This window comes from Pseudorca crassidens, chromosome 16 (assembly GCF_039906515.1).
Source record: "Pseudorca crassidens isolate mPseCra1 chromosome 16, mPseCra1.hap1, whole genome shotgun sequence".
NCBI lineage: Eukaryota > Metazoa > Chordata > Mammalia > Artiodactyla > Delphinidae > Pseudorca > Pseudorca crassidens.
Genome location: NC_090311.1, coordinates 73,943,161 through 73,958,639, shown reverse-complemented (window position 1 = coordinate 73,958,639; position 15,479 = coordinate 73,943,161). Strand labels below are relative to the sequence as shown.

Below are 15,479 nucleotides of genomic sequence, written 5' to 3'. Positions count from 1 at the left end.
TTCTCTCATGCTGCAGATCTTACTGTGTGTATATCAGGGCCATTCGCAGCTACAAGAACAGCCCCTGTGAACTGAGCAGCATAATCAGATGTCATCATCACAACAAACATTCAAAGTCGGCTCAGTCATCGTTCCCTCTTCATGGATGAGCAAATAGGCAGGAATAGGGTAAGTCAGTTGCTCAAGTGCACATAGCAAGTAAATAACAGAGCCTGGGGCTTCCCTGGTGGTGCAGTGGTTGAGAGTCCGCCTGCCGATGCAGGGGACATGGGTTCGTGCCCTGGTCCGGGAAGATCCCACATGCCACGGAGTGGCTAGGCCCGTGAGCCATGGACGCTGAGCCTGTGCGTCCGGAGCCTGTGCTCCGCAACGGGAGAGGCCACAACAGTGAGAGGTCCGCGTACCGCAAAAAAAAAAAAAAAAAAAAAAAACAGAGCCTGGATTTGTCTCCAAAGTATGTGCTATTATTGGTTCTTCTGACTCTCGAGGTTCACAAATTCTCCTCACACAGGGCCTGGAAAGCATTCATTCCACACATACAAATTGAGGGCTGGTCATGGGTTGGCCCCGTGCCACTGCAGCCCCTCCACCCCAAACCTCAAAGGTATGTCCTGTTGTTATTCCATTTTATTATTTTTTAAAATAAATAAATTTATTTATTTATTTTTGGCTGCATTGGGTCTTCGTTGCTGCGCGCGGGCTTTCTCTAGTTGCGGCGAGCGGGATATACTCTTCTTTGCGGTGCGCGGGCTTCTCATCGCGGTGGCTGCTCTTGCTGCAGAGCACGGGCTCTAGGCGCACAGGCTCACTAGCTGTGGCACGGAGGCTCAGTAGTTGTGGCTCACGGGCTCTAGAGCACAGGCTCAGTAGTTGTGGCGCATTGGCTTGCTCCGCGGCATGTGGGATCTTCCTGGACCAGGGCTCGAACCTGTGTCCCCTGCTTTGGCAGGCGGATTCTTAACCACTGCGCCACCAGGGAAGTCCCGTTACTCCAGGGAAGTCCCGTTACTCCATCTTAGAGGAGAGGGAACTGAGGCTCATAATGAAGGAGCTGCCTGAGATCTCCCAGTGAGCAAGTGGCAAGCTGGGCTTCACATCCAGCTCTTTCTGGTCCGGGAGCCCTGGTCTTAAGCTCTGTGCAAGAACCGAATCTTGAAAATAGGAAGCACCATGGAAGGTTTTCGTGAGGAGGTGCAACATGTTTGCACTAGGAAGGCCCTCCGGCTTCCTACTCACCTGAATCCTTCCCACCCTGTCTTTCAGGGCTCTGTCCTGCCCTCTGACCCCCAGCACTGGGAGCTGCTGGTGGCTTCCTGTCCTCAGTGACTCAACAATTCAATCAAAATCTATTTATCAGTATTGGGAATAAGGGCGGCAACAGTCTTGCTTCAGTTGGTCACTGCGCAGTGGGAGAAGAGGGTGAAAAGAGAGGAATCAGGGAGGCGGGACAGCAGAATAGAGGGGCCCGTGGTCGTCCAGCGTCAAGGGCACAGGTCGAAGGCACATGGTGGGGTGAGGGACAGGAAGAGCTTGGCCAGCGGTGCACAAGGCAGGCGCGGGGGTCTGCCGAGGGAGGCGGCCCACTCTTCATCCCAGGCCGGTGGTCCTCCCCTCGCCCCCCCTCCCCCACAGCAGGCAGGAAGCGAGGACAGGGCGGGGGGCTTCTAACTACAGCTTCCGGTCCCCAGGGGCTAAGTGGTTGTCAGGATGTGGTCAGAGGGTGGGCGATCCTGTGGGGTGCCCATCAGCCCCAGATCTCCCCCCAGTGAAACCCAGTCCAAGGAAAAGCGATGCGACGGCCAAGCGAATGGAGCCTCAAGGCTAGCCCCACCGCCTCGCTGACACGATGTTCCCGGAACGCCCGCCCCCCAGAAGTCCTGGAACCCGCACTTCTGGCCCAAGTACCCAGAAATATCTTGTCCCCTTCCACACATTTCTGGGCCCCTCGTTTAGGATCTAGGTGAGCTAAAGAAACTGAAAGCCCCCTTCTCATAAGACGGGTCTGAGGCCCATCCCTCCCCTCCCTCCGCTTAGCCTCTGAGAGGGCCTGAGGCCCTCCCTCTGCTCGGCGGGTGTGGCAGGTGAGCCGTCTCCTTTAAGAGTGCACTGGGGAGAGGGAGCCGCAGGAATCTTAAGGAATCTGACCAGTTCCTTCGGCCCAAGAGTATTGTTGCCCTGGGCGGGGCTGCTGGGCTTAAAAAGCTGGAACCCACCTGGGCTGGACGCAGCTCCAGGAGCCTCCTCAGACCAGCTCTCTGCACTCAGCTCTCAGGTGAGCAAGTTTCCAACAGGACTTCAGGGATCCTAGGAAAAGGGGTGGGGGCAAGAGGGGGTATCAGTCTGAGGAATGGGTGGTAGCTGCCTGAGTATTCTCAGTAACGTGTGTGTGTTTGGGGGATTGGAGGACTGGAGGCTGCCTGCTCTGTGCCCACTGTCATATGGAAGGAAGGTGGGGTGGAGGCTAGAGGAAACAGGAGCCAGTCTTTGGCCAAAGAATATGTAAAGTGGAGTTGTGACCCTCACGATCCAGGAATTCCAGGGTGGTGGAAGGGGCAGGGAGAGACAGATTGGCCAAAGGAGGGCCAGGTTTGGAAATTGCTCAGAGCCAACAGACCCCCATGTTCCCAAGGAGCGTGTTAATAGTTCCTCCTTCCTATGGCAAAAGGACCCGTGTACTTGTACATTTACTTATTGTAACACGTTTCAGTACTTAACTATGTGCTATGCGCTATTCTTAGGCTTAACATATAGTAACTCATGTAATTCAGTTATAAGCTTATGAGGTTGCTATTATAATTATCCTCATTTTTACAGGGCACTGAAGCACAGAGAGCTTAAGTAACCCAGCTGAGTCACACAGCTGTTAAGTGGCTGAGAGAGAAATTCTCTGGCACGTAATAACTGGGGTTGCAGTCTGGAACACTGATGACCCCTATCCTATGCCTGCCTGAGGCTAACAATAGGCAGAAAGCTGGTAGCGGTCTTATCTCAAGGACACAGCCACCCTAGGGACTAGTAAATGAAGATATGGATAGTTCCCACCCTAAGGAGAAAGAAGGAGCCATGTCCCACCCAACAGGCAGTTTCCTGCCAACAGCAGTCTGTACTCTGAGAGTGGAATTTGGGGCTACCTGGAGCAGGGCTTGGCCAGGGCTGAGGTGGGAGGCTCTTGCCTGTCCCTGGCACCTGTCCCTGGCACCTGCCCCTAATGCCTCCGCTTCCCCTGCCCAGCTGTTCACTCAGAGGAGTCCTGGGCATGCCCTAGGTGGAGGCTATCTTGGAATTCAGCCTGGTAGTGCCCCAGGCCCAGACCTTTGGATAGCCCGAGGCCTGACAACCTTAGCCCTTTAAGCCAGGGGTCAGGAAGGCAGGCACCAAAGCCTGAGTTAGAACAGCAGCCCTGCTCTCCTGATGGTGTGTCAGGCATCTGATTACCAGATTTTAACAAAACCTCATATGGCACTTACTATGCACAGGCACTGCTCTAAGCACTTAACTCCACAAGGCATTACTATTATCATCTCTAGACAAGGAAACAAATTAGTAACTTTTCCAAGTCGACCCCATAAGCAAGGGCAGCCTTGAGATTTGTGCCACCAAGTGCCGTGAGCCTGGGGCCGGTCGGGGCTGTCTGACCCCAGCCTGTCCCCTTCCCCTGCAGCCTAGTCCTGCCGCTGTGTCATGGAGGGAGTGGTCCGGGGCCTTCTCCTCCTGCTGGCAGGTGAGTCAGTCCTCCCAGAGGTGACCCTGCTGTCACACACCCACCCACCCACCAAGGCTGTGAAAACCAGGACAGCATCTCACAAAGGGGGCCTGATGTTGAATGAATGTGTTTTCATTTCAACTGTCAACTTAAAGAGAAACATAAAGGAAGTAACGGTACAGGTAGGAAGTAGCTATTGCTAAAGTTACCCAGGTTAATGGAACTTTGGGAGCTAACCATCTGTTGGCGTGAAGAGAACAGCATTCCCTACTTCTTTAGGAGGCAGAGCATTAGCCAGGACCTGTGTAGAAAGCTTTTCAGGAGAGGGTAAAAAGATACCAACACACCATCCCATTTTGAGTGTAAGAAAGAATAGCAGGAAGCCTGAGAAATTGCTGGAAGGGCTGGGGGGTGGGGACGGAGGGCGGGGGTGGGGGAGGTGGGGGGCGGGCACAAAGACCAGGAAGTAGGAGACAAAATCCCAGGTCTGTTTGGGGGTGGGGAAGGTGTGAGGAAAGGAACCGGTGACCTCAGAGCCCCTCCATCCCACCTCCCCAGAGTCCCAACGAAGCTGGCTGTCCTTGCGCCTCTAGGCTGGGGTCCTGGCTGCTGATTCATTTTGAGACCAGTGCCATGAATTAACAGTCAGTCCCTCTGCTTCTCTCACCCAGGCCTGCCCATCCTGGAAGCCAATGACCTGGTTGGTGAGTAAGGCCCCAAACTGCCCTGCTGGCCCTGCCTTAGCTGGCCCTAAGACCCCACATCCTGCCTCCTGGCTCTGGTCCTTATTTATTTTTTTTATGTTTTCTTTCCTGCAGATAAAGGCAGTCCCTTCTACTATGGTAAGAGCTGATATCCCTTGCCCCCCACCCCTACCCTTGCCTATCCTGGACCTCTTTGCTAGGGGTTGGTGAGGGGTGATGTGGAGCCCAGTGTAGACAGAAAGGGGCTTGAGGGAACAGGGAAGGAGGGGCAGGATGGGGCTGAGACTGGGGATTAAAGAACCAGAGTCGTCCTCATCGTCGTCGTCGACCAGAAGAGTGACAGGCCGACTCATAACATGGTCTTTGGGAGAACTTCATTCCAGCAAGGAGGTAAGGTGCCCACAGGATGTTTAGGAAGACTTCCGGGGAAAGGGGCTAGAGGCACCTGGCTAATCTCCTTTCTTCAACTCACTCTCTCTTGCCTTCCCCAGGACCAGCTCCTTGCTGCCTGACAATGCCCCAAGCAGGTTTCCGCTCCCTCTGCCTGGCACTGTCCCCCAACACAGTCCTCATGTGCTCCAGGTCTCAGCTCAAATGCCACCTTTCAGAAAAGCCTTCCTGGATCATTCTTCAAAGCCCATTCTTTTTCTGTGCTCTTCTGCTTGTTTTTTCTTCCTATCACTTGTTCCCACCAGATATTAGATGATGTACTTACTGGCTTGTCTTTCTTGTTGCCTGGAATGTAAGTGCATCTGTACAAGCAGGTGGTCATAACTATCTGTTGAATGACTGGGCTGGAGCCAGGCTGGTGCCAGCTCACTCTCTATGCTCCTCTAGACTGGGAAGGCCTGCAGCTGGGCGGGGTGATCTGTGCGGCGCTCCTGTGCATCGCTGGAATCTTGTTCGCCCTGAGTGAGCAGTGGGACTGGCGGGGCCGGGGTGGGGGTGGGGAGCGGGTGGGAAAGGGGTGGCTCAGGCTCCCCAGGCTCTTTGAACTGGCTGTCTCTTCCTTCACAGGTGGCAAATGCAAATGCAAGCAAGATCATAAGCACAGGTGAGACAGGGCCCTGTTGTGTGCACCTTGAGCAGAGCAGAGCTATTTGGCGGTAAAGCCCTACAATTTGGAGAAAGAGGACAGCCCCTGGGCTGTCCCTGGGCTTGCAGTGGGATTTGTCATTCACAGATCATCCCTGAAGGGCCCCAAATCAGGGAAAGCTCTGACCCTTCGTATTGTGTAAAGTGGCACCAGGAATCTTGGTGGGGGAAAAGGACAGAGGCTTGAGGATGCTAATCTGACGTGTTCCTTTCTCAGCTCCTTACCCGAGAAAGCTGTTCCACTCATCACTCCAGGTGAGACAGGCTTCGAGAGGCTTCCAGGCACTCAGGCAGGATAGCCATATAATTTGAGAATTAATAAATTTTATGCTGTAAGGCAGACTGTCCTGAGCCAGCCTGCCTTGGGGTCACCTGAGGCTGAGGGGGGTGTCTGTGGAGTGACCCAGTTTGTGAAGACCTGACCTCCATTCTCTCCACAGGCTCTGCCAGTACCTGCTGAGCACAGGACCGGCTTCACGGCACTTCCTGCACCAGCTCCCATACTGTCCCCTCCCCCTTGGGGGACTTTACCCTTCATGATGGCCTTTCTCTCTGAGGGTGGGCCCTTAGGCTCCCTTATGCTCAGGAGGCTGTCCAGAGCTTATTTCTAAATTAAACTTTTCTCCTTCCTCCTGTGGTCTTATGACCTTCTGTGTGTCTGGTTAGGGACAGGCAGGCTGGAAAGGGACAAGGAAATCTTGCTCAGGAAAGTCCAGGCCCCTCAGCGGGAGGGGGGGGGCGGTGTCCCATAGATTGCTGATGCATCCTGTGGTCACATATCTGTCCTGAAGCCATTCCCAGCATGCCCCCCACTTTGAGGACCTCCTGATAATTGATCTCCTGCCTCACCCATGCATGATGCAAGACATCTCAATGTTCTATCAAAGAACCTTACAATTTCCACACCTTGCCTGGAGACCTTGTAAGTCCCGATGACCCAGATACCCATGACATCCTGTAACCTAGAATGATCCCCAGTCGTTTGCCCTCTGCTAAGACCCCACCTCACTCAGTGAGTGCTCACACAGCCCAGGAAATGGAGCAATTTCTTCACTAACTCACCCCAGTAAAACCCTATGAAATTCTCAGACCAACCCATGGACCCTTCCCCCACTCTAGGTAATGTCCCGTGAGACCCTCACTATAAGCAACATCCCAGCAAGCCCTGCATAGTGCATTTTAGAAACAAAACCCATCCATGCCAATCTGGGTCTCAGTATGTCCAAAGTCCATTTCTGGAATACCTCACTTGAAAGGCCCCAGCATGCACGGGGTGAGGCTGGGGAAATGGCTCTCCCACCTGGGCAGCCTGTTCATCCTGCAGCCTCACCCCGCTTGCCAACCTCTATATCCTAAGGTGGGAGGAGCTGAGGCATACTGGCAGAGACCCTGGGGTGGAGACAGGCTGGGGCAGCAGACGTCTGCCCTGTCCCTGCCAGGCAGTGGCTCACAGTCTGGGTCTGGGCTGATGGGGCAGCCACCTGTCTTGGTGTTGCTTCAAGCCAGCTCTCTAATGGTGCCCTGCTCCAAACCTTCCACCCATTTCCCAGCGTGGTACTAGATCCTCTGGAAAGTATAGTGGATCCAAGACTTGTTGGCTGTAGTCAGGAGGCCGGCACAAGGGATTCTAGATGCTGAGGACCCCACTTCCTGGTCTGCAGCCCTCCCAGGCCCTGAGATCTAAAAACGAGGGTCACAGGAACTTCCCTGGTGGTCCAGTGGGTAAGACTCCGCACTCCCAATGCAGGGGGCCCGGGTTCAATCCCTGGTCGGGGAACTATATCCCACACGCATGCCGCAAGATCTCGTGTGCTGCAACTAAGACCCAGTGTGGCCTAAATAAATAAAAATGAGGATCACAGACCTGTTTAGGGCCCTTGAATAGGTCACATAAGCAGGATGAGGGGACAGTTCCAAGGCTGGCCCAGAGCTACAGCAGGAACTCCAAGAACCTGAGTGGGACTCAGGATACCTGGCTGAAATTGCATCCACTCACGGTCCAAGGTAGGTGAGGGAAGTGTGGCAGGGAGCTACGGGGGGCCTCTTAGGCCTTTAAGATCCCAGCATTCTGAACCAGATACATGCTATGAAGAAAGTAAAACAAGCGTGCTGCAGCGGCTGGGTGCATGGGCAGCAGTGGGTGATGTGGTCAGGTCAAGAAGTGACATCTGAGCTGAATCCTCTAAGGTGAATGGTGGGAGGGGCCAGCTGCGCAAACTTCTTTCCTGGTAGAGGGAACAATGGTTTCTTGCCTTTTGAGGACCAGAGGAACGTCGGTGTGACTGGCACTTAAGTGATGAGCTCAACGAGGAAGCAGGTGCGGCCACTGCAGGGAGAATTTTGCCCCATCCTAAGCTGGGAATCAATCGGGGGACCCGGATCTGCGCATGCGGCGGCAGGAAGAAGGCAGGAGCGCAGGCGCGCAGATCCCAAGGAATGGCGTAGCCCGGACGCGCCGCAGCGTCATCCGCCCAAAGGCAGCCTCCGACCCCGCCTTTTCGTCCTGGGGAGTGGGGTGCATGTCCCTCTCCTCCTTGGACACAGGAGGATGCTGGTGTGAATGGGTTGCATTGGAGAATGTAAAAATGAGCTCCGCCTAAGAAAGCAAAGTCTGTGGCCTTACGTGGGGCTAGAGTGGCAGACGCGGAAGCGATATTGGCAGAACGCCCCCTTCTGAGTGACCGACAACTGCTTTCTTTTAGAAACTCGGGTTCCTACCATCACAAACGGTGAGATGCTCTGCTGTTTGAAATCCAATCAGTAAGAAGAAAACCCCATGCTGCCAGGGTAACCTAAATCACTTTGACGCGAGATTCAGCTTCAGTTCCTACCCGGGCGCCCAGCCCCGGAAGAGGGGTTTCTGGCGCAATATTCCACATCCATCTTAACGGTTTGGTTTCCCAGCTCCGCTTTGCGGTGGAGACCAGCTACACACAGTCATGATCTACTTTCAGCCTGACAAACAGCCTGTCCAATTTCGCCTGAACAAACGCCAGTTTCCTCACGTCCCATAAGCAACCGAAGGGCCCTACGACCCCCATACCCCCAACGTGTGCAGCTCCGTCATTGTCAAGTCAGTGAGCCTGGCTTTCTACAGTACAGGCTCCTGCCTGTTGGTTTAGGCTGATTCTACCTGTCCAACCAAGGCTGGGGCAAGGGGCTCATGGAGGGCATCTGGGAGCCTGGGTTAATCATGGTTGGGAAAAGTCACGGACTGTGATGGGAAGGTGGCAGGAGAGAGCCATGCAGGATGGAGTCAGTGTTAGCCTGTGAGTCTGGCACATGGGCCCTGGAGTTGGGCTGCTGATTCCCAAGGGAAATAAGCTCTCCTCTCTTCCCTCCCAGGAGTAGGGAGTGGGAAAGGTAGTCAGTCATAGGACGGGAGGAGCCTCTGCCCAGGCTTCACCGTGTGGAATTATTTGATGTGCCTCAGAGACCCCTTCCTTGGGCCTGTTTTCCCTGGGGAACAGGGGGTTGGGAGTGTAGGGAGGCTGGCTTTGTCTCAATTCCCACCTCTTGTCATCTCCTAGATGAGGGGCTGACCAGGAAAGAACCAGAGAAAGCAAAGGGTAATTGAACACTTAGTACTTTATGGGCACTGTTACAAACACTTCACACATGTTGATTTTCCCAGCAGCCTATGTGATGTGGATTCATATTATGCCCACTGTGCATAAGAGACCTAGGTTCTCACAGGTCATCTTACTCCTGAGCCATTTCTGAACGACTAGGCTACACTGCCTTTTCTGGTATTTATCACTATCTGAGAGAGACCCCAAGGACTGTACCTTCTTGGGGACTATGTATCCCTCCCCACTTTTTATTTAAACAATCTTATTTTTTTCCGAATGCAAGCATCTTTCATGCTTATTACAGAAAACTGGAACATTACAGAGATAGCTCACTTAGAAGATAAACCAAATTCTAACCCAGCACTCAGAAATAATCAAGGATAAAAGTCTGTTATACAATCAGAGTATTCTGTAATTCTCTGGAGCTCCAGATTGTTACATGAACCAATAGTTCATTACTTTGTTTTGCTGAGTAGTAGTCCCAGGCAGTGTTGTATTAATGAACACAGCTTGGGTTGCAGCCTTACCTCAGGGCACTGCGCTTCCCTCCCTCTGCTGGACATTGTCCCAATTCCCCAGCATCCCTGCATCACCAATTCCCTTCCTCCTTTAGGCCCTGCCCTTTGCCGGGCCACTCTAGCTGTACCACCAACATGTGACCTCTCATCACTGTTCACTGCTTCTTCTCTTTGTACTCGGCCCTAATTCACATACTACTTATATTTTACTGATTTATTTGATATGGTCTCCTACCCCTACAATAATGTAAATTCAAATTGGCACCTGAAGAATTTTCTGAGTTTGGGCTCACAGGTTTACTTGTTTTCAGATTGTTGTTTTATGATTCCCACCGAATGCATATTGGTCATTTTAGGCTTCTCATGTTCTCAGGGTAATTTTAAGAAATCTGGTTGAATTCCTTCCACCAATCCCCTCACAGATAATAACAACACATAGGTCTTATAGTCATCCTATGCCTACAACTTAAGTACACAATATCCGGTACCCTACCAAAAATATCCATGCATAAAAGACAAACTTAAGCCAGACAGACAACATAAACACAGAAATGCAGATGTTGGAACGATCAGACTTTAAAAACTGTCAGTAATGTGTTCAAGGAATGAGCTATATGGAGATTTTCAGAAGAAAATTAAACCTGTGTTTTTGGTTAAATTGTGTCCTCCAAAAAGGTATGTTCAATTCCTAATCCCCAGTACTTGAGACTGTGACCTTATTTGGAAATAGAATCTTTGCAGATATAATCATTTTAAAAAGAGGTCATACTGGATTAGGATGGACCCTAATCCAATGACTGGTGTCCCCCTAAAAGGAGGACAATTTGGACACAGGGAGAAGGCCACGTGCCACCCCAGGCAGAGAGGGAAGAGTGCAGCTGCAAGCTAAAGAACACCAGGACTGCCGGCAGGCACCGAGGCTAGAAGAGGCAAGGATTCTTCCTCAGGGACTTCAGAGGGAGAATGGCCTTGCCTGCACCTTAATTTTGGCTTCTTGCCACCAGAATTGTGAAAAATTAATTTTTCTACATTATGTAAAAAAATTAAGAAAATTTTACAACTAAAAGTTCATCAGTTCTTAAACATAACAGATGTTTAACAACCAATTAGACTTAGCTGAAGAGAATGGGTGATTGGAAGACAGATAAAAGGAATAAAGACACACAAGAAGGAAAAAGTATTAAATAAAATCCAACATTTACTAGCGATTAAAAAATAAATTTATACTAAACCTTAAGTAAATGGAAATCTCCTAAATAAAGGGTATGCAACCAAAAACCAGTATTTTAATGGAAGAATATTATTGAAAGCTTTCAATAAGATGCCCTCTGACCCCAAATGTTCAGCATCACATTTCCTAATGATAAAAAATAAACTTACCTTTCTTTGCAACAAGGCAAAGAAAAAAGTACATAAGGATTAGAAAGAAATTAATCAAAATGTCATTATTTGCAAATGGTACGACTTTGTAGAAAATCCAAAGAATCTACATTTAAATCAGCATAGGTAAAAGACTTTAGCAAGACCACAAAGGTCAATATAAAAATCCAGTTTTGTTTTGTTTTTTTTAATCCTTGTATTTCTAGTCCCAGGAACAAACTCTCAGCAAGAGAAATTTAAAAGACACCATTTAAAATATAATAAAATACCTAGAAACAAGTCTAACAAAATGTCCAAGAATTTTTACACAAAAACTAAAATCAAAACTCAGATACCGTAGAAGAGCTTCAGGACTTGATGCAACTGCTAACACTCAGTGCAGGGTGAGCACAGTACCTCCAGGAGCTGCTTTGAATAGTAAACGGCTCCCTGCTGCAGAGAACGTCGTGTTGATTCCTACCACTCAGGGGCTGAGCTGCCACTGTGTAGTGAGACATCAGAGACACCACACAAAACCATTTAGAACAGATACCTGGATGATGGAGCCTACTCTGTCCTTCGTAGCAGATGGCAGAGCAGCTTGCAGAATCCAGGCAGCCTTCTAGTCACCTGGTAATTGGGTATGAGCACTATTTTCAAGTGTAAAATAAGGTTTCTCCAAATCCAAAAGGTCCTACCAACAGTTATGCCTCTTTCTTGGTGATGCAGTATCTTGACCTTTCCACTGGAGGAAATGTTCCAGTTCTGCCCAGGTCCAGAGGTCAGCAAACATTTCCTATAAAGGCTCAGAGAGTAAGTGTCTGCTAGGCTTTGTGGGCCACATGGTCTCTGATGAAACTACTCATCTATCTGCCGGTGTAGCTCAAGAGCAGGCTAGACAAAATAAATGAATGCACATGGCTGTGTACCAATAAAACATTATTTATAAAAACAGGCAGCAGGCCAGATTTGGCCCATGGACCCTAGTTAGCCAATCCCTGCCCAAGACCATTAGATCCTGAAAATGTCCCTGACATGGCAGAGCCCTGAATTCTTCCATCCCCTAGCACACAGGCAGGTGTCTTCCTAAGGAATCCCAAGTACTCACTGCTTCCTCCTCACCAAGACCAATGAGCATGTCATCAATATAGTGGATCATGGCAAGGTGATCAATGTCTCTCCAGACTGTATTGTAACAGAGAACAGGAGTTATACACACTTGGAAAAAGACAGGGAATGTGTTCTGATGTCCATGTTATAAGGTCATTTAAAAAAAATCTTTTGCTTGACTCTGTTTGAAAAGAACATATTCGCTAGGTCAGGGGCTTCCCAAGCTCCAGAGGCTTGTTGATCTATCCGGGCAAACACGCCACATTAAGCACTGAGCTGTGACTGGGGCAACTACATGGTTAAGTTCCTGGTCTTTCGCTATCTGCTGGAATCCATCTGCTCTTTCTGGGGAACAGGCAGGCAAATAAAAAGGGCTAGGCTTGCCTTTTTATTACGTGTTTCAGCATGGCCCTAAACCCAGACGTTGCACACACATCACAGAATCTTTGTTCACTGTCTTGGATGGGGAATGCCTTCTGAGAGGTTCCTCTTGGCCTTTCCTACCATGATGACTCTTCACAAGCCAGGGACCCAGTGTGAGGTATCTGTCAACTGCCTAGGGTACCCCTTCCCACTCACTCAGGGAGATAACCTAAGGGGTCTGCAAACCTGTTTAACCTACAATGAAATGAACATGTCACCTGGACTTCCTATGCTCCCAATCTTAACAGAAGGACTATGATCGCACTTTGGATCCCCTGGTATCAGTATCAACTCAGACCCCCTATCCAACAGCATATATAAGAGACTCAGGTCATTTCCTACCCCTGGCCGCAGAGGGGAAGATGTATAGAATCTTTATTACATAGTTGTTGCAATGCTGTCAGGCCCTTCCTCCACTCCAGTTGATGGTCTCTGGGACTGAGACCTGGCTCTGTTCTGGAAATAAATATAACAGACCTCAGAGCTGTGCCTGTATGACCCCTGAACACACAGAGGTCTGACAGCCTTCACCACAGATCTGGCTGGGTAAAGGCTCCTCCTGCCTTTCGGGTTTTGGTGCCCGTCATGACAATTATGCTTACCTCACCATCTGATGATTGCCACTACCTGATCTCTGCTCTTCTGGAATCCTTTTACCCCTATTTTCTCCTACTGCCAACCCTGGCCAAGAGCTTCCATTAATGTCTCAAAATGCTGGTGCACCTCACCAGCACGTTATCGAATTTAGTGGAATGTCCTTGGATCCTTCCAGGAGAACATCTTTTAGCTGGTGTTTTTTCTGGCCTTAAATACTAATCTTCTCTAGCATGCCCACCTGAGTCCCCCAACCCCCTTTCTCAACACCCAGCATCTCTTCCTCCTATAGGCCATCGTCTCCAAGCTTCAAGGGTCAACTCTAGATTAGGATGGGCTCCAAGAATGCTTAGAATTTATATCCTGAGTCACAAGAGATGCCCCACATCAATCGTTTTATACTCAACCCTCTGGCCCAGCATCCTCAAGATCCCCTTGTGTGCTACGGCTCCTGTTCATACATACGAATCAGGCCCTGCAGCTTCCTTCTGTGCCACACTCAGTCCTGAGACTAGTTTTCTGAAACAGGAGTCAGTCATTTCCTTTAAGGGGCTAGAAATAGTAAAAATTCTGCAGGCCAAGGGAAATTTGAAGTTTTCACAAATTTTTTTTTGGATAAAACTAAAACACTAAGAGCAGTATTTTGTACTACAGGTCTGCTAATAAGAATGGTATTCTTTTGGGAGAGATTCTAATTAATCGGGGTTTCCTGCCACCAAATTGACTCAACTGGAAACCATTCTTAGCTCACGAGTTATACTATATACTAAACCATATGGCAGGCTGGATTTGGCTTACCAGCAGTTTGCCAGCTCATTCTTCCAGCAGACTTGGAGAGCAGATATTATCTGATCAACCACATACCTCAGGTGATGTGATGCCTCTGGATAAGTCTTTCCTCTAATAAGAGGCACCAAAGCAACTGCTGCTGGCCCAGAAATTTGAGTCACTGTGGGATTTAAGGGCATCTAGCACATTCCCAATTTCCCACCCCAGGTTCTTGGAGCCCACTCCTTCCATATCTGAACCTCAAAATTAGCAAAGATTTACGGGGAATAAACGTACTCCTTGAACCTTCACTGCCCTATTAAGCCTTGGTCTTTTTTTGCGGTACGCGGGCCTCTCACTGCTGTGGCCTCCCCCGTTGCGGAGCACACGCTCCGGACGCGCAGGTCCAGCGGCCATGGCCCACGGGCCCGTGGGATCTTCCCGGACCGGGGCACGAACCCGCATCCCCTGCTTCGGCAGGCGGACTCCCAACCACTGCAACACCAGGGAAGCCCAAGCCTTGGTCTTTTAATCACATCCTAGACCTTGCCATCACAGGTTTCATGAACTCCCAGGTTTTCTGCCTGGGTTTCTCTGGGTCTTTCTCACAACCCAGATGGCCTTTGCTTCCCTGCAGTAGACTGTCACTCATGAGATGAGCAGACTGTGAACACAGCCTAGAACAGATGCGTGGTCTCTGCACAACTCACCTGCCCCCCAATTATGCTATCCAGTCTTCTCAGTTGACCTTCCCAGTTCTGCCTCTGGCATTACTGGGTTATGCTGCTGCCCTATCTCCAGCCACCTGAGTCTGTAGAACACTAGTGGGAAGAATGGCAGGGTGGGGTTGTGAAGCCCAAAAAAGCCAGGAAAGGCCTAAGACTCTCCAATCTACCTATAAAACCATCAGAGGCTTGGCTAACACAGCAGCTTCTCTGTAAATGAGGCCAGTGTCTTAAAATGAAGACACCATACAAAGATCCTATTAATGCTGGTGAAACCTGGGTAACTGGGCTACATTGTATAGTTATTAAAGTGGAAAAATAAAGCTGGGAAAGTTAATAGCTATCAAGCAAAGTTCTTTTTAATAAACTTCATTCACACTTTAAAGTCTTGACGGTTTTGGTGTATGTGTTAAGTTTAAAATGATGGATCGCTGTGTGCAGAGCTACCTGAAATTTGGAACTTGTTTCCAACTGCCAGATAGACAATTTTCTAATAACAATTTGGAAGTAGGTTTCAAACTTGAGAATATGTGTATCCTGCAATAACCAGTAACTGTAACCCAGCAGCGTGTGCTACAGAAATAATCCTAAGTGTGGAACAAAGACTGTTTAAATCAGCACATCTTATATAAAAAAAAAAACATAAAAATTGTGGCTAATGATTCAGTGTATGTAGCACACAAAACTAAAAATCTCTAGCTATGAACAGGTGCCACCCGGCATAAAGGAAGGGAACAGCAGGACATTACAAATGGCTGATGAACAGAACACAAGTCACAGGAAGATGGGACTGTAGGCTTCTACTTTCATACTTTGTAGTCACCATTTCCACTCATATATTTAATGTTTTTAAATCTGAATGTTTAATTTAGCCTCGTTTTAAGAATACAAGGGAAATCATAGTGCTA

General features: G+C 49.6%; 2 protein-coding genes across 4 annotated transcripts in view; one reads left to right on the top strand and one right to left on the bottom strand.

Annotated features, from left to right (window-relative positions):
- The window catches only part of RASGEF1A (RasGEF domain family member 1A), a 240,782-nt gene extending 232,875 nt beyond the window's left edge, over window positions 1-7,907 (bottom strand). For all 3 annotated transcript variants that reach the window (XM_067710956.1, XM_067710957.1, XM_067710959.1), the window contains exons 1-2: window positions 7,755-7,907; window positions 2,214-2,304 (exon numbers count right to left, since the gene is read on the bottom strand). The gene's annotated coding sequence lies outside the window, so the exon portion shown is untranslated. The remainder of the gene's footprint in view (window positions 1-2,213; window positions 2,305-7,754) is intronic.
- FXYD4 (FXYD domain containing ion transport regulator 4) lies at window positions 2,130-6,132 on the top strand. The gene is made up of 8 exons (XM_067710963.1): window positions 2,130-2,272; window positions 3,662-3,721; window positions 4,375-4,407; window positions 4,522-4,545; window positions 5,245-5,319; window positions 5,425-5,461; window positions 5,720-5,757; window positions 5,943-6,132. Exons 2-8 carry the CDS (start codon window positions 3,682-3,684, stop codon window positions 5,960-5,962), a joined length of 267 nt encoding a protein of 88 aa, XP_067567064.1. The 5' UTR covers window positions 2,130-2,272; window positions 3,662-3,681; the 3' UTR covers window positions 5,963-6,132.
- Window positions 7,908-15,479: the final 7,572 nt, after the last annotated feature.